We start from the raw sequence: 19238 nt of genomic DNA on the forward strand, positions 1-19238 counted from the left end.
TCGCAAAGAGTCAGATACAACTGAACGACTAAGCGCACACAAGCCAGAACCATGATAAAATGTATGGGAGTAAAGTAATATTTTCATGTGAGATAAGCCTTTTTTCCCCCAAATTAACTGTTTATCCCCTTAAGAGTTTTTATGCTGATTTCATTCACTTGAATAGTGCAGTCACTATCAAATATACTGTTGGAATGTTTGTTTCTGTTAACCATACAGTGAAGTTTAAATAAAACTTTGCTTTTCTCTTTACAATTTACTCTGCTTAGAATTATTTTGGTGGAAAACTCTCTGCTCAAGGGAAAATGCCTTGGATTGAATATAATCATGAAAAAGTTTCCGGGACAGAATTCATAATTGACTTTCTGGAAGAGAAACTTGGAGTGAATTTAAACAAAAACCTTGGTCCTCATGAAAGAGCCATCTCCAGGGCAGTGACTAAGATGGTGGAGGAGCATTTCTACTGGTGAGTCCCCCCAGGGGCCTGGGTGGGTGTCTAGGGCACGTCCCCATCATGTGAAGCAAGCCAGTGGTTTCACGTTTCAGGCCCACCCCCCCCCCCACCCCCCACCTGCTGAACCTTTTCCAAAGTGTTCTACATTCTGACCGACTTAGGGGTCAAAACTATGACTGTTAAGTCTCTAGGTATCTAGAGCAGAATTGACGTTTTCTGTTGAGGCCCAGCTAGTACATATGTTAGGCTATTTGAACTGCATTTGTCTGTGGCAACTACTTAATTCTGCGGTTTTAGCGCAAAAGCAGCCATAGATGATACACACATGAATAAGCATCACTGTGTTTAAATAAAACAACAAAAGCACTGACATTTGAATTTCATTTAATATAAAATACTGTTCTTTTGATTTTTTTCCCCCTCAACCATTTACAAATATGAAAACTTCTTAGCCCATGAGGGAGATAGACTGGGCTTTTTACAAATACGAACTCCTGAATTAATGTTGCATCAGATACTCAAAGGAGGGAACAGAAGACTAAGGCAGATAGAAGTCTCAGGTGAAATAAATTATGCAAGCTTTGGCAGAGTATTGTCAGTTTTCCCTGTATGACAAGAGCTTCTCCCTGATCCAGAAGTAAAGCTTACTACTGTTTTCTGAGTACCTTTGCCTTGATTGGCTGACTCCTAGCTTGTACTTTGTCCTGATTGGCTGACTCCTAGCTTCCATATTCCCTGAGTTTGAAGCATTGCAGACACTGTGTGGGTTAGGTGCCCCTGTTTTGCAGGTGGTATGCTGCTGTGACATTGCATGAGTTAGGCAGACTTGGTTCTTCTTGCTTTACAATCTCATTGAAATGTGGGTTTTGTTGTTTTTTTTTTCCGTTTATCTTCTAGAGTTTTAGCCTTTCTATACATTCCAATAGGTAAAAAATATTTTCTCCCTGATTTCTGCACTTCATCTTGTTCTAAAGATTTAATAAAGAATTGCTGAGTCCACTTTTTTGGGGCATTAATTGTTACTACTAGGTCATTGCTCACTGAGTAGCTTTCACCTCTTCCACGGAGACTTACAGTCAATGTGGGGTTGACTAGAAACTTCCTTGGCTTCACATTCCTATTTCATACATTCAGCTCTTGCTAAATGGAAAACTTGCCTCTTGAATTTTGTGACCTTCTGCTTTTTTTCTTTTTCCGCTTTCAGTTCTTGCCCACTTTATTCCAGGACTGACCTGAAGCATCACTTTCTTCTCTTTCTCACTGCAGAGATGAAGGTGGTGGGAGGAAGGAGAGAGTCAGGCAGAGTGGAGGCAGGGCTGCAGATCAGCGTGGGAATGATCACAGGCTCAGTGTGGTCTGTTCCTTATAATACTTATGGAGAACTGCTTGCCCTTCCCTCTCAAAGAGTGCAGGGGTTACAGGGTGGACCAAAATGCATGAGTGCAGGTCATACGCTTAGCCTCACACAAAAGCCCTTGGGGGACAGAGTCGTCTCACTTGCTCGCCTGGGGTTGCAGGTCCTGCTCCGCAGTGATCAGGAAAATGAAGAACCAGCATAGGGCCACCCAGGCTCTCTGTGCCTTCTCTTGCTAAGCCGCCACCCCCCACCCCCAAGTGCTACTTCATTTGATGGATGGGCCATTAATATGGAGAGCTAGCACTTTTCAGCTGCCTGAAAAGCTGAAAGCCTTACAGTTAAGTTGGTACTTTTGCGACACTCTTTGATTTCTGTGTGTGCTGTGTGTGCGTGCATAAAATTTATATTCGGCTTAGAAATCCAGCAAGATTTCAAGGATCACCTGTCACTGCTTCTTGCTCTGGGTGTTAGTGACGTGTTATGTATATTAACTTCCTGAGAGAAGTTCATCTTCTGTTCTTCCCTTCTCTTATTTTCCTAGTGATGTGATGAGGGGGCAGGGTGTGGTGGGGAGGGCTGGGAGGGAGCCTTGGGAGGTGGTACTCCAGTGGGTGAGAATCTTAATTTTACAGATCACAAACCCCCAAGTGCTTGGGAAGTTGCAAAGGTCATATGTAGATTCTTCTCTTTTTAATTAAAAAATAGTAATTTTAAATTAGTACTTTAAAATTTTTTTTATTCTTTTAGCTGTGCTGGGTCTTCGTTGCTGTGGGTTTTTTTCTAGTTGCTGGCGGGGCTACTCTCTAGTTGCAGTGTGTGGGCTTCTCGTTGTGGTGGTCTCTTGTTGCGGCACATGGGCTCTAGGTTGCCAGGGCTTCCGTAGTTGCAGCATGAGGGCTCAGTAGCTGCAGTTCCCAGGCTCCAGAGCACAGGCTCAATAGTTGTGGCACATGGGCTTAATTGCTCTGTGGCATGTGGGATCTTCCTGGATCAAGAATCAAACCTGTGTCTCCTGCACTGGCAGGTGGACTCTTTACCACTGAGCCACCAGGAAGGCTCTTAATTAGTATTTTTAAATTAAAATACAAATAGCTTACTTTTGGGGGTTAGCTACTATTTCGCATTTGTGTCTCCTCAAGCGTTTATTTGAGAAATGAATAGTGAAGGTGGGAGGTCAAGTCTTGATTGAGATACAAATATCCAGTGACCTTTAAAAAAAAAAAAAATCCTAGTTCCTCCAGTTTCTTTTAGTCTTCAATAGCAGAAGGAAAAACAAACTTTCTCTGTTTCTTTAACTTTCCAAACCTTTAGCTAACTTCTTGCTTTGGGGAGATCCTGAACAGTCTTTCTTGAGAGCTCTAAATCCCAACACTTACCCCCTTTACCCGGCGCAATCCATGGTAAGAAAGTGCATGCCTGTGGAAACCGGGGGCCAGCATAGGGAACTGACCACAGTATGTAGGAAAATATTACAAGTATGAGCTTTCCATGAGAGCTTGTTGAATTTTGATCATCGATGAGCTCTAACGTTGTGTTTATACTTACAGAAGTGTAAGAGGGAGAATTAATTATTGGACTCAATTGATTCAGTTATCTGGAGTTTTCAGATATGTCTGTCTTGGTCTGAAACTTTAAAAATACTCTACTTCAGATATGGTTTTCTGAAAAACAAAGGCTCCTGATATTATATAATGAAAACATTATCTAACATCATATAATTCTGAAGCTCTGAATCAGGTCTGTACAAAAAGCACACTCAGCTATAAAGTGGTTTTTTCTTGCACTTGAAATCCATACAATTATATCCCACTTGCGTTATAAATACTATTAGTGAAGATGAAGGACTCAGGTTTTTTATCCCCTTTATTTCACTGGATGCTAAAGTTAAATACAGGGAAGCCAGAATAAAGCAAAGTCTGAGAGACTTGGGGTCAGATTACTGGAATGAAATTGTTTTGATAACAGATGCTATAGTGGCTTCTAGGTGACATACTGTCCCCTTGTGGACACTACTGAGTATTGTGTGTGTGTGTGTGTGTGTGTGTGTGTGTGTGTGTGTCAGCAGCTCAGTTGTGTCCGACTCTTTGTGACCCCATTGACTGTAGCCCGCCAGGCTCCACTGTTCATGGAATTCTCCAGGCAAGAGTACTGGAGTGGGTTGCCATTTCCTTCTCCAGGGAATCTTCCCAACCCAGGCAATGAACCTGGGTCTCCCATATTGCGGGCAGATTCTTTACTTTCTGAGTCACCAGGAGTGTCTTAAGCTCTTCTAATCTCAATTGTCAAACTCCCTATAATCATAACAATTTCACCCATAAAAATATAGATGTTAGAAAAGAGGATTCAAATCACTTCTAGGTTGGCTATAATTAAAATATTTTTGATGTGGACTATTTTTTAAAGTCTTTATTGAATTTTTTGCAATATTGTTTCTGTTTTATGTTTTGTTTTTTCCCCCCCTTGAGGCATATGGCATCTTTGTTCCCTGACCAGTGATCAAACCTGCACCCCCTGAATTGGAAGGTCAAGTCTGAACCACTAGACTGCCACGGAAGTCCCATTTTTTAAAATTTTGAGCTTGGCTTTTGGTGAGTGGGAGAGATGGGATGCTTTAATAAAAGGACTTACCTGAGATTTTTCTCTAAAAGCCAGGAGACTCTCTCTCCTTGATTACAACTCGATTGAAATGGTCCCCTCTCCTTTCTTTTTTGTATCCCTCCCCCCAGTTTTAGATGTAGTGAGGGCCCCATTCAGAGAGGCATTTCTAATACTGTGAAAGGTGGTGAGATTGCAGAAGCATATCATATGCTCCTGCACCCTAGAGCATCTAGACTACAAGTGAAAGGTGGCAAGGAGGTGGTAGCATGACCAGGAAAAGGGCGTTCTCATGGTTGGAAAGGCCACATGCTAAGATTCATTCAGCAAACAGTAGGTTTGCACTTTCTTCCATATGTGCTAATAGTCATTTCGGCCACAGCCCAGGCTTCATGGGAGGTTATAATGAGAGATATCCTTAGTAAAGCATCAGAGATCTTCTTTCCTTCCTAGCTTCTTTAAAAATGTCTCAGCTGGGTTTACTCTTCAGTTCTAAGATCATCGATAGTGGGGGAAAAAAACAAGCCTATTTGACGTCATTTTGTAGGAAAGACCAGATATATCAGTTGTGATATATAAAACAAAATGAGTATCAACTTCCTGACAGAGGCTCTCAGAATGAGAAATTATTTTAATTGCTCAGCCTGGCCCAGTTTCCAAATTGGCCCTCCCTATCCTCTCTAGTTTATAATTCACAATTCCCTGAGTAGTGGCCTCTTCCCAGCAGAGAGTGAAGAGACAGATCCCAGAAGGAGAAAGGGGGCAGCCCTTTCTTCCTCAGTCTCTGCAGGCCTCTCTCATTGCATTTTCCTGCGTAAATATTGTCAGCCTTTAGAAACACTACTTTGCAGCAGCTGGCTCAGAACTTTCCATTCAGTCAACAGTTCATCCTTTCAGCAGAGTTCCAGGATGAATGACCACTAGGGGCTGGATGTCAGGGAAGACAAGGTGCCTGTCCTCAGCTGGCTCACAGGGGAGGGCGCCATCCAGCCTGCATAGCCAGGCAGCGCTGGGGGAGAGTCTGAAGAGCACCTGCTGGAGCGATGTGACGCAGGCACGCAGGCTTCCGGAGGAGATGATGTCAAACAGGATCTAGGGCCAGAGTAGTGGGGGAAGGGATCGGTTGAGAGGGTAAGATGAGGATGTCAGGGGGAGGGGGCAGCAGTCTGCAAAAGTTTAGAGGCAAGAAGGAGGCAGTCGGGGAGGCATGTATAATTCTGTGGGGAAGCAGTGCCATTTTGGGGTCAGGCTGTGGCGGGGGGTGGGGGTGGGGTTGGGATGGGGGAGGCTGAGGTGCCAGGTGAAGCAGCTATGGGGAGCAAATGCATGACTCCGAGAAGCAGTGTGATACCATGGGATTTGTGTTTTAGGAAGCTTTTTGTGGCTGACTAGGGGAAAATGGATTTCTAGAAGTCCTTAAGAGGCTGTTGGGAGACCTGTGAGGAGGCCACCGTCCTCAGGGTTGGGCAGTGATGCAGCCTGAATGATAGTGTCAGTCGAATTGGTGACAAAGCCGCAGGGTGACTGGCTATCAGGAGGGAGGGGTGGGGAGCGGTGAAGAGGATCTCCCGGGATTCCTTCTGGTTTCCGTGCAGAGTGGCAGATTTGCGAGGAAGAAAGAGGGTGAATCCAACTTTGGAAATGTTGGTTTGAGTGCCTGAGGCTCCCTCATTGTATCTGTGGATCTCAGGACAGGTCTCGTGGGCTGTGATATGGAGTTGGGAGTCCTCACTTTGAAATCATGAATGTGAAACATAGAAACACCCCACGAATGAGGTGTAAGAAGGTAGAAGGGATAAAGATAAAAATCTTGGCAACATGTAAGAGGTGAGAGGAAAGTAAGAGACGTAAGCCAAGAGAGAATTCTAAGAAAGAGGCTGATAGTGTTGGATGCTGCAAAGAGTTCAAGGAAGATAAAGATGAAAAGAAAATGTATTTGAACTTTGCAATAAGACGGGATTGTTGACTTGGACGAGAGTGGTTTCGGTGGAGTGGTCGGTACGGAAGTCCCTTTCACGTGGAGATGTTCAGGAAGCTTTCATGTGGGAAGGTGTGGACTTGTGGTTGTCAGGAAATGGCAGCATGTGTGAGGGATGTCTTTGATCTGTAGAAATTGACTTAGGGACCCTTGAAGCACGCATTTTCATTGACATTGCATTTTATACCCACTTCACAGGACTTGGCCATAGAAGAGCCTGCCTGGCCCTCATTTGCTTCTATTCCCTGATACTGGTCTACAGTTTTGGGCACAGGGAGTGAAAGAGAGGAAGGAAAACGAGAGCAGGGTGGGGAAGAGAAGGAAAGAAAGCCAATGTCTGAGGTTATTTTCAGCTGCCACATTCTGAATCAACCCAGTATTTCTCCTGTGCCCTGCATCTAACCTACTAATGCAGGTGGAGAGCCTTACACCATAGCCTGGGGCTGGGGATGGTGTGTGTTTCTCTTCCCTGCTCAGCTGTGTGGCCCAGACAACAGCCGCCTCCTCTGTCCCTATGGCTCTTCTAACTCATTAGTCTTCCCAGACTCTCTTCCCACTGCTGCACCCTCATCTTCTGCGCATGCCCTCATTTCCTGCTCTCAGAGGAGACCGAGTTCATGGGGCGGAAGCTTGGGACCTCCTTGCAGCCCCTTCTCCATCTCACAGAGAGTGGTGTCCCTACTTCTCTCCATGCTGGCCCTTCCAGCCTGGCCCTCTAGTCTTCTCACTTGCCTTTGAACTAGGCTTCCCCCCAAACCACTCCTTATCCTAGAAACTTTCTTAGGCAACCTCAGCTCCTCTTGCATCTTTGAAACTGCCACCGCCATGCCCCTGCCTGTAGAACCTAAACCTTCGGGATCCTCCCTTGCAGGTTTTATGGAACTTTCAAATGCAACAGGTTAACTCATCTTTCATCACCTAAATCTGTCCACTTCGTGTGTGCTGGGACTGGTTACCATCCACGCCAACCATCAGCCTGGGAGATCGTGTCCTCTATCATTTCTCTACTTCCGGTCCTTTCCTCACCTTGCCACACATCTGATTATGTGTCTCATCTGCTTAAAACCTTTTGGTGGTTAAACTTGGCTTTCAAAATAAGTCTTAGTCCCTTTTTAGCAGGCACATCTTGACCCAATTCTTGCCCATCCTTCTGGCTCCAGCCCTTCCAGGCTCCCTCAGGCATCCCAGGCCCCACCTGCCCATCCTGAAGTTCTTGCCGTTCATGGAGCAGCTGGGATGCTTCATGCACACGCCTCTGCCTCTGGTCTACCTAGTGAACTGCTGCTCATTCTTCTAGATCAGTTGTGCTTGTGATCAAACCCATGTGATTTGCCTACAAAGAATGAATTCTTTTTTATACCAATCTATCTGTTTAGAGCCACCCCAGTCCTCATTTTTACACTTTAGATGCTTCCTGGATGCTATTATTACCTGGTCATGCTTAACTTAGGGTAATTTTAGTTTTATTTTCAGATCACTGACTACTTCCAGAATAATCAAGGATGGAATTGGCCTTTGTACTGTGAATTTAAGTCTATTACTAGAATCAAAGTGCTGATTAGTGGAATATGAAAAGTGACACCCTAATTATTGCAGGTATAAAAAGAACAACTAGAAAAGCATTTTATTTGCACATTTATAAAAAAATGCGAGAATAAATGAAATCTTTTATATCAGAAGTTTTATTGACTCTCTACATACTAAGTAGTTACCATTTTAGTGTACTTTTTCCTCTTTTCAGTCAAAATTTCTTGCCTCCTCAATACTTTATTTTGAGATCCTTACTAAAAGAGGTGCACAAATCTTTCTAATGAGATTTGTAAGCATCTTTTAAAAAGCTGATAAAAAAGAGTTATAGTTGTAGAGTATGTTGACATTGGTTGTGAGACTTTTTAGTGAAAATCAGGAAGACTTTAAAAATTAGAAAAATCTGTTTTTTCCCCCTTATTTTCATACTTTAAAGAGTAGAGCTGTATAAAATGATCAAAATATCAGGATCTTATTTTCTGCTTTTGTTTCTTTTTCTTGAGATAGAAAGCAGCTACAATTAGCTATCACCCCTTGTGTTCTCTCGGTAAAAAGTATTTTCACTCCTCTGATGTTTTCCAAGTGACCATTGCTGCTGTATCAACCAGCAGTGGGAGATGACTCCAGTACAGCTTTTATTGCTCACTGTGAGGAAGAGCTAAAATATCTCTTTTACTTTTTAACGCCCACAGCTATGTTTTTCTTAGCCTCCAGTAGGAAAACCTTTTAATTTCTATCTACCAACACTAGGAACCATAAAAACAGTCTGGCGATCACCCCAGGTTCAGAGAACAAAATCAGCAAAGGCCTGAGTATTGCAGCCAGCACACCACACAGGCAGCTGTTAACCACTTAGCTGTGTACACAGATCACATAGGAGCCTCTGGACTTTCTGCCACAACCATCACCTAGTTGGGAAGAGTGATCCAACCAAGTTCCTTTGGTATTTCTATACTCTCTAGGGTCCTGGAGAACAAACTGAAGCAGAGAGCTGCCTTTCTGGAGAATGAATCATTTGTATACTATTTATAATTTATATAGTTCATAGTAAACGTGGACAGCTATAACTATTCTGTGAAAGTGAATGTGTTAGTCGCTCAGTTGTGTCTGATTTTTTGTAACCCCATGGACTGTAGCCCACAGAGGAGGCTCCTCCTCTGTCCATGGAATTCTCCAGGCAAGAATACTGAAATGGGTAGCCATTCCCTTCTCCAGGGGATCTTCCCAACCCAGAATCAAACCCGGGTCTCCTGCATTGCAGGCAGATTCTTTACCATCTGAGCCACCAGAGATTCTGTCAAAAAGGCAAAAAGATTTCTTTTTGGAAAAAAATCCTTTTATATCAGGAAATATAAAATGTATACATAAAGTGTACAAAACAAAAAATGTGCAGCTTAATCAACATGGAGCATAAAAAAAAATGAAATAATGCCATTTGCAGGAACATGGATGGACCTAGAGATTATCATACTAAGTAAAGTAAGCCAGACAAAGACAAGTATCATATGATATTGTTTATATATGAAATCTAAAATAATGACACAAATGAATTTATTTACAAAGCAGAAATGGACTCACAAACATAGAAAACAAACTTATGATTACCATAGGCGGGGAGGGGGACAAATTAGAAGTTTGGGATAAAAATATATATACTACTATATGTAAAATAGATAATCAACAAGGACCTACTGTATAGCACAGGGAATTATATTCAATATCTTATAATTACCTATAATGGAAGAGAATGTAAAAGAGAATATAAATATGTGTGTATATATACGTGTGTGTCTGAATCACTTTGCTGTATACCTGAAACTAGCACAATATTGTAAATCAATTATATTTCAATAAAAATTAAAAACACAGAACAGGCTTGTATAACCATCGCTTTGATCAAAAAAGAATGAAACCAGCACCCCAGTCACTGCCATCTCCTTCCCATTGCCACCCCCTGCAACCCACCCACATAGGTACTCACTGTCCTTTTAAAACCCTTTTAAAGTGGGTTTCTACTTGTTTTCTGTGGGGCTGCCTGAGAGAGAGCAGAAGCACGGCCTTGGGGGGTTGGGGGTCTCCGGGCAGGTTCAGAGGAGGCTTGTTGGATAGTAGCATGGCGAGCTATCTGACCCTAAGTCCAGGCATGGACTTGAGTCTATTGTAGTATCTGCCATGCAGACTGCTCTTTGTAAAAGCTGCCGTGATTCAGTCCTCTAGCATGTGCTGAATTCCCAACCCCTCACTGGAAATTGACTCTGTGGACCTGCTATGTATCTAACACACAGTAGTAACTTCTTTCCACGCAATTCCAGGACCTTAGCTTATTGCCAGTGGGTGGACAATCTCAATGAGACCCGGAAGATGCTCTCTCTTAGTGGTGGCGGTCCCTTCAGTAACCTGCTGAGGTGGGTCGTGTGCCACATAACGAAAGGAATCGTGAAACGCGAGATGCATGGCCACGGCATTGGCCGCTTCTCCGAGGAGGAGATTTACATGCTGATGGAGAAGGACATGCGGTCTTTAGCAGGGCTTCTGGGTAACGTACCACACCTTCTATTCTGCATTTTTTATCCTTTTTGCATGATTAGTAAAGCACTGCTGGTTTCCTGCTTTAAAGCTTTATTTTGGTTGATTTCTTTGCTTCTACATGTAGGTTGCAGTCCCACCTTTTAACCAAGTCCCCAAATTTTCAGGAACATGTGTCTCTCTTCTGAATCACTAGAGGGTGAGTGTTTCTAGTGTGGTGAAGCTCCCGGTGAAGAGAACATAGAACGTGGCCTAGCATTACTAACTGGCTGTAAGTGATGGTATTTCTGAATGTGTTGTGAGCCAAGGAGGAATTTGAGCAAGGAAGCGCCTCTATTTATAAATGGGTCAGGGTGAAAGGCTATTTATAGACATGTCTGCTCAGAAGATTCGACTGGGTACTGTTGACCTCCAGCTAAATGCCAACCCAGCCCAAGTGAATGAGAAAATTTGACATTTTCTCACGTCTTTCATTTCTCTTTGTAATCTGAGTCCTCTTCTTATTAGCATGTTTGAGCTCTTCTGATTTTGTATTTATTGCACCCAGTGGGTTTAACTGCGCTTGGGAAGCCTCTCAAAGAGAAGCACCGAGGGGCCTCTCTCCATGGGTGCGTGATGATGCTCAGTCGAGTGACCCACCTTTGCTCACCTGGTCGGCTGGTGGCTGGGCTGATGTGACATTGTCCTGAGTGAGGCTTGAGCCTTAGCTCTGACAGTTCACAAACGGATCATTTGAATTCGGCTTCGATGTGTGAAATAATGGCCTCTCCTGGAAACAGTTCGTGTATACGGAACCAAGGTCATAGGTCCTAGTCCTCCAGAGCTGCCGATTTTGTCCAGCGACTGTGGTTTTCCTTGGGCCTCCCTTGGTACCCTCATCTCTGTTCTGGAGCACATTAAGTACCTCCTCCAGGAAGTGGAGTTTCGGATTTGTTTTGTTCAAACCTACCTCGTACCCAGGAACTGGGGGGCGTTCTGTCACCTATGCAGAGTGACACACTCTGACTAGCTCCTTCCTGCTCCTTGCTGCAGATGCTTACTGGACCTGGAGTCCTCCCTGGAACCTGCAGAAGGAGATCCGAGCAGCACACCCAGCTCTTGTTCAGCTTTGTTGTGGGGCAACAGCAAGGGGGGGTGGGCCTTGATGTGCTGGGTTCCTGCTCTAAACAGACACTCCGAAGCCCCGCCTGGCTTGGAGGTTGATGCTGTCTGGACCTGCTGGTGCTTTGTTTCTGTGGGCCCAGGGGGGCCTGCCTGATGTAGGTATGAGTGGAATTTGCCTCCAGTTTGTCTCGTTCCTTTGGAAACTTAGTACTGGACTCTGGGCCACACAGAAGCCAGTGGAGAGAGGACCATTTCTTCTCAGCAGTGGCTTCATCTGCTCCTGGCTTCTTCCCCAGTTTTCACTGTAGGGAGCCCCAGAAAGCCAGGAGTTGAGCTTCCAAAGTGAAGATAGTTCATCTCTAATGGTTTAACAGCGCTGGTTCCTTAACCAGAGTGGGGTGATCATCTCCCTTCTAGAGCATTTTTGGTTGGGGAACTTGGAATCAGGGTGGTAGTCATAGGATAACACCAGTGTCTCTTCCATGTTTGATTTCTCCCCACTGCTGGTGAGATGGGAGGCAGTTGCATCACTGATTGCTAGCCTGGGTCCCTGGCAAGTATCACAATGGCATTCTGAGTCCAGATGAGTTTCTAGGATGAGAAACTGAGTGGGTTATTTGAAAAGCTAAAGTTTGCTAGAGTTCTATTCTGAATGGGGGTCCAGGGAGCAGTCTGGTTTTGAATTCTATCATAAGAGAAGCACATTTTCTGTGTCTAGGGAAGAAAGGCTCTCTGGCTGAGCATCATAATTTTCTTACTAAATGAGGCAGAAAGCATCTACTTTTCCCTTCACCCAGGATATAGCTTACTTATAATATCCAGCTGTTTTATGATTTTGCTCTTGGAGGCTGAGGGCAGCATGGACTATGGAGTCTCATCATTGAAATCAGTTTCCTGGGCTTTGTGAGTTGAAGTCATACTCGTCCTTAGGAGGCTGACTTCCAACAAGGAGATGTATTAAAACTCCAAGCTTAAGCGTACAAGTACTTGAGGAGAAAAGGTCTTTTTCTTTTTTAGGAGCTGCTATTGAAAGAGCCCTGCTGGCTCAGTAGTAAAGAATGTTCCTGCCAATGCAGAAGATGCGAGTTTGATCCCTGATTCAGAAAAATCCCCTGGAGAAGGAAATGGCTAGCCACTCCAGTCATTTTTGCCTGGGAAATCCCATGGACAGAGGAGCCTGGCTGACTACAGTCCATGGTATTGTGAAAGAGTCAGACAGGACTTAGCAACTAAACAATAACAACAACAATGGAAAGAGCCAAATAATAAAGTAGAATTTGTAAATGAAAGTGAGAAAAACAAGCTGGTTTCCAGCCAACTGTATTAGGCTAAAGTGAAAGTGAAATGCATGTTTCCCTCCTGGTCCGAGGCTTTATTGATTCATGAAAATGGCTCGGGGCATCTTTATTTTTCAGAGTCCTTGTTGCCATTGGGTTGGCACATGTCAAAAAGTCAGATCTATTGGTTATTTGAATAAACATCAGTGTGTAATCTTGGCTATTTAATAAAGAGTAATGGGATGTAATTCTTTGGAAGGAATGATGCTAAAGCTGAAACTCCAGTACTTTGGCCACCTCATGCGAAGAGTTGACTCATTGGAAAAGACTCTGATGCTGGGAGGGATTAGGGGCAGGAGGAGAAGGGGACGACAGAGGATGAGATGGCTGGATGGCATCACTGACTCAATGGACATGAGTCTGAGTGAACTCCGGGAGTTGGTGATGGACAGGGAGGCCTGGCGTGCTGCGATTCATGAGGTCGCAAAAAGTCGGACAGGACTGAGCGACTGAACTGAACTGAATGGGATGTAAAGTAGTTCTTCTTTCAAAGGAAGCAAAATGAGTCACTTGCCATGTGTATGCTTCATGTCACTCTTATCAGCATGTAGAGTTACAATGTGGTATAGTTTTTCAGAACGATTGTATTTTGCTGTTGAACTAAAAAATAAAATCATTTAAAATTTGTTTATTTTTCAATTTGTAAATAACTTTGTTTTTCAAATATATAGATATTCAACTGATCACTTAGCTCTTAGATAAATAATATGTGAAAGTGAAAGTTGCTCAGTCACGTCCAACTCTTTGCAACCCCATGGAATGTAGTCTGTGGAATTCTTCAGGCCAGAATACTGGAATGGGTAGCCTTTCCCTTCTCCAGGGGATCTTCCCAAGCCAGGGATCAAACCCAGGTCTCCTGCATTGCAGGTGGATTCTTTACCAGCTGAGCCACAAGGGAAGCCCAAGAATACTGGAGTAGGTAGCCTATCCCTTCTCTGGCAGATCTTCCCAACCCAGGAATCGAACTGGGGTCTCCTGCATTGCAAGTGAATTCTTTACCAACTGAGCTATCAGGGAAGCCCATAAATAATATATAGAAGATTAATAATATATAGGCTTTGTGACTAGTAATAGAAAAATCTCTAACTCTTTTTGAACCTGAAATACTTTTGGGGTTCCATCTGTCCAGACTGAAAAGGCTTGCTATGGAGCAGAAGTGGTGATGCAGTATATTAATTTTGTATCTTGCAACTTCACCGAATTTATTGATGAACTCTAGTAGTTTTCTGGTGGCATCTCTAGGATTTTCCACATACAGTATCATGTCATCTGCAAACAGTGACAGTTTTACTTCTTCCCTTCCAGTTTGGATTCCTTTAATTTCTTTTTCTTCTTTGATTGCTGTGGCTAGGACTTCCAATACTCTGTTGAGTAAAAATGGTAAGAGTGCTCATCCTTGCCTTTTTCCTGATCTTAGGGGAAATGCTTTCAGCTTTTCACTGTTGTGTATGATGTTAGCAATGCGTTTGTCACATATGGACTTTGTTATAAGAGAACTGGTCTTAGAGTGTTGGGACTGCAGAGCAGGAAGCTGGGCTGGGTAAGAAATAGATTGGGGTGAGGATCTTGTAGCTGCAGTACAAGAACTTCCCTCTTTGGGGAATGTGACTTAGGTTGTTGCCAGACTGCAGTTTTATAGTCCTTGTTTTGTGGTTCTCAAGCGCCTGATTGCAATATGAAGCTTTTGGAAAGCAGCTTTTGTCAGGTGGACCGGAACTAAGGAAAGGTGAAGCGGTAGCTCCTCGTGTGTGGGCGTTGGGGGTGGATGAAGCTGGACCGAGTTTCTTCTCATATCTCTGACTGCCCCTCAAGTTCAGGCTGGGCAAACAGTCTGCAGGATGGGGGTGTAGGTGGTAATTCATACAGTTATGAAGGGGTCTTCAGGGAGCCGTGCATTTATCTGATCATAATGAAGCAGCACAGATGACTGAACTCTAGTGTTTCTTTGCTTTTGATTGCACCTTTATAGACCCTGCATAGTGACACAGCACTTACGGGAAAAGCAAATGAATAATTGGCAAATAGAGTTGGTTTGGGAGACATAATCATATAGGGGATAGAATAATAAGAATACAGTTTCAGTTATGAGGCTCAGTTGGGCACTGTTGGTGGGCAATAGATACCTGCTGGATGAATGAAGGAGAAGAATGAATGAATGTCTGGAGATGTTTAGCAGCCAGCCAATGAGGCGCTCCAGGATCTGTGCATCTGAGGGTACTTTCTGAGCAAAATTTGAAATCTGTGAATGCTTTTAAGAGGCAGGATCAGAAATAAGCCTGGGCTCTCTAGGTGGAAACTGAAAAATCCTATGAAAGAATGTTCTTTTTAAAAATATATATATACATTTAGTTTATTTTAATTGGAGCCACGGCTGGAGACCTTACATGGGAGACTGTACTTGGAATGATTGGAATGCAGACAGAAGGGTAATGCCTTTGACTCAGGACTGTATGAGTCTGACTGTAGGAGCGTAGCTGCCTTCAGCTCTTTGTAAGGGACTGTGAATGAGTTGGGGATATTTATTGATTTATTTTCGACTGCGCTGGGTCTTCCTTGCTGTGCATGGACTTTCTCTAATTGTGGCAAGTGGGAGCTACTCTTCATCGCAATGCACGGGCATCTCACAGCAGTGGCTTCTCTTGTGGGGCACAGGCTCTAGAGTACAGCTTTTCCATAATTGTGGTGCAGAAGCTCAGTTGCTCCTCAGTGTGTGGAATCTTCCTTCACTGGCAGGCGGATTCTTTACTGCTGAGCCCCCAGGGAAACCAGATCCTCCTGATTTCTGCATCTGCAGTTCAGCCAAGCCTGGATCCTGTAGTACTATGTTTAGGACATGAGATTACCTGAATCTGTGATGTGGAACCTGTGGATATGGAGGGATGACTGAGGGACTTACTTGAGCATCTGCGGATTTTGGTATATGTGGGAATCCTTTAACTGATATCCTAAGGGACGACTGTAATTACTAGATAATTAAGCCTTTCAGGGTTTTTCCTAAAAAAAAAAAATTACGAGAATTTTTATCTATAAAGAGGATTATAATGCTGAAACATTGATTATGATTATTAATAGTATGGATTTTTTTTGTCCAGAGTGCTTGGTTTTTGTTTGATACGGTAACAGGAAGCTTAAGTTACTAGGCACTCACCACTCTCTTTTTCTTCATCCTTATCTGCCCCCTTATATTGTCAGCTTTCCCTTCTCTTAGGGCAGCTGAAGGTTTAACCGTGACAGAACACCTATAAATTGGCTTATCCTTAGGTGGCTACTTATGGATCGTTTGTAAGTAATTTGCATTTTTCTCCAGAAAGAATGATGCATTTCATCCTTTCTCTTTGATCACAGGCATACCCAATGAAATTGTTACTACTGCAAAGGGTGCTCTAAAGAGCTGAGCAGAGAGCTGTAATGTCAGGAGACTGAGGATTGTGGTTTGCAAGAGAGCTCAGAACATTTAAAGGTTTTTTTTTCAAGGATGCAAACTTAAGTGACAGCGAGGATAAAATCAACACTCAACTCATAATTTGCTTCTACATAAAAAGTTGAATTGAAATCTAAATTAAGTGAGAAGGTCAAAAGAGAGCATTTCAAGATTTTTAAACAACTAAAGACTAACAGGAAAACGACCTGAACATTACTTTTGTATCAATTATGCACTGGCTGCTATGCTAGGCTCTTGGGAAACAAAGATGAATAATAATGGTATAAGAGTGTCCACTTTCAGGAAGCTTATAGTATATTGGAGCTCATGTTTCTAGGCTGACAATATCCTAGGATGTGAAGAATTTCCCCATGTGATCTTAGAATTCTGACTGTACTCTTTCAGAAATGAGGAGGCTAGGAAAAATGTCAGAAGATGGAGATAGGAAATCATCCTTGTTTCCAAAAGAGGGAGAGAGAAAGTAGATTCTCATAATGAAATAAAACACTAGAATGAATTATTGAATAGATGGCTGGTTTTCTTGAAGGACTATTATTGGTTCATTGCGAATGTCATATCAAAAAGTGATTGCAGTCGTCCCTCTGTGTCCATGGGAATTGGTTCCGGGACCTGCTGTTAATACCAAAATCCGCGGATGCTCAAGCCCCGTTGTTGGGTCTTTGTATCTGTGGGTTTCACATCAGCAAATTCAACCAGCCTCGGATCATATATGTGAACAGTGTATTTACTGAAAAAAAATCTGCATACAAGTGGACCTGCAACAGTTAAAATTCATGTTGTTCAGGATCAGCTGTTTATTTTTCTTGACTTGCTGGGCCTACTGATTGGATAGACAATCTCTTGATTTCTTCAAGAAATTGGAGACCATCTCTCATGATATGCTTGTGGAAGATGGCTCATTTTCAAAGGCCGCTTCATGGATGCCTATGGTACCACCAAGGTTTCTTGAGTGGTTTGTTGTGGGGGAGAGGGATCCCTTGATGGCTAGACTCTTTCTACCCTTTCTTCACTTAGATCAGCTCCTCTGTTACCTCTCTGTGTATTGGGAATCTGTTTCATTTTGTTTGATAGAGAACTTCCCCTACCAAAGAAAAAAGTTGGAAACCCCCTGGATTAATTGGTGGTGGATGTGCGCTTGGTTGAGTATCTGTGTCCTCACAGTACCCATTAAGGGACTGATATCCCCTGAATCTCCAGGGACGCTACTCTTGTCTTTTCTCAAAGATCTATTGACAACTTCAAAGACAACTTTTTTTAATGGTTTTTAAATGACTCCAAGTGGAACGATAGCTAAAAATTGGATGGAAAAATCAGGAATCAAAACTGTCAACCATAACAAGAAGAAACCCAGTAGGGATAAATGTCAAATTCTATACTTAGGACCTCAAATTGAATTGCACTAATACAGGGTGGGGAGAGATATATGAAAAAAGATATGAGGATTTTAGTTGACTTCAATCTCAATATGTCACCAGCATGATGGACTTCCAAAGAAGCTAATAAAAATGTAGCCTGTTTAAACAAAGCATAATGTCTTGGATTAAGTTGTTTCCTCAAGGAAGCCTTTCTGGAACTTTCTCCCAGACTGTGTCAGGAGAGCCTGTTCCCTGCTCCCAGGCCCCTGGTGCTTTCTCCCCCAGAGCACTTCCGGTACTATCTCTGAATGGTAGGCTTGACTGTCTCCTCAGCTGGACTGGGTGCCAGGCCTGGTGGATAAGTTTCTGTCTCTAGAGCCCGAACAAGCCCCTGGTGCATATGAGGCTTTTAGCAAGTGTTTGTTGAACAAAGGATGCAATACTCAGTTCTGAGGTCCATCTTTTAAAAAGAACGTGGCTGAACCTGGGTGCATCCAGAGAAGGGTGATTAGGAAGGTGGTTAGTCTCAAGATAATTTCCTGTGAGGAAGAAAGTGGGCATAGATAGTCTGGAGAATTGCAGATATAAGGGTCATAAACTAGTTTTTTTCCCGTTATTTAAGAGGGTGACTTAGGTGTTACTGCAGGTGATGGGCATGTTTGGGCAGAGGAAAGGAGGGCAGAGGGGTGTGTATGAGGTGAAATGACAACAGATGGCAGCTCAGGGTGTGACAGCACTGTAGAACAGACCCATCTACAGTTAGAAGGGCTTGTGACAGAGAGGCCTGGTGGGCTACAGTCCATAGTGTTGCAAAGAGTCGGACACGACTGAAGCGACCTAGCACGCGTGCATGCACACATTTGTCATGTGGTCGGAGCCACTGTTTTTTATGTGCTCCAAGAGAGTGAGGACCACCATCCAGATAGCCGGGGAGTCTTTTCACAGGCAATATGAAGCTTAACTAGAAACTGTAGTGGGGATCCTTTCAGTTCTGATGGTTTGATAATTTTGTATTCATTCTCTAGAGAAAAGAGCAGAGGCGGGTTTCCACGTTATAAGACGAGGCAGAGTTATTCACTCATGTTCTCGTTCATCTCTTGGATTGAGATTTATGTTTGGGCTGCCACTCATGACTTCCAAAAGCAGAGTGCTTTAAATGATCTGCATTTACTCTGTGCCCCTTGTTTTTAAATCTACTTTTTGAACAAGGTTGATTTCCGATAAACCTCTCTTCTAACCTTCTACTTCTTTTGAAGTGATTTTTACTCCAAGGCTTTTGGACAGTAGCACAATTGTTTTTTGTTTTTTAAGAGAGCTTGGGAATAGGCTGTTTTAATAGCTGCTCATCCTACCCTGTTTAATTGCATCATGTAAGCTGCACTGCCTTCTCATGAGGCGTTCAGGCTGAGGCTGGGAGCCTAGCTGGCACGCAGCAGCCACACGCCATGCCTCCCAGTGAAAGTGGCAGGGCAGACTCTTCACAACTGGCAGCAGAAAAAGATGAGAAACATTAGGTTATATCTATGTACATATTAGCATATTTAGCATATGTTGAGTAACTGA

General features: G+C 43.3%; 1 protein-coding gene across 3 annotated transcripts in view; it reads left to right on the forward strand.

The window, feature by feature from the left end:
• FAXC (failed axon connections homolog, metaxin like GST domain containing) overlaps nt 1-19238 on the forward strand; it is a 78003-nt gene that overhangs the window by 16690 nt on the left and 42075 nt on the right. For all 3 annotated transcript variants that reach the window (XM_070796043.1, XM_070796041.1, XM_070796042.1), the window contains 2 exons: nt 270-466; nt 10224-10447. In XM_070796043.1, coding sequence (XP_070652144.1) covers nt 270-466; nt 10224-10447 — 421 coding nt within the window. The remainder of the gene's footprint in view (nt 1-269; nt 467-10223; nt 10448-19238) is intronic.

Source organism: Bos indicus, chromosome 9, assembly GCF_029378745.1.
Source record: "Bos indicus isolate NIAB-ARS_2022 breed Sahiwal x Tharparkar chromosome 9, NIAB-ARS_B.indTharparkar_mat_pri_1.0, whole genome shotgun sequence".
Taxonomy (NCBI): domain Eukaryota; kingdom Metazoa; phylum Chordata; class Mammalia; order Artiodactyla; family Bovidae; genus Bos; species Bos indicus.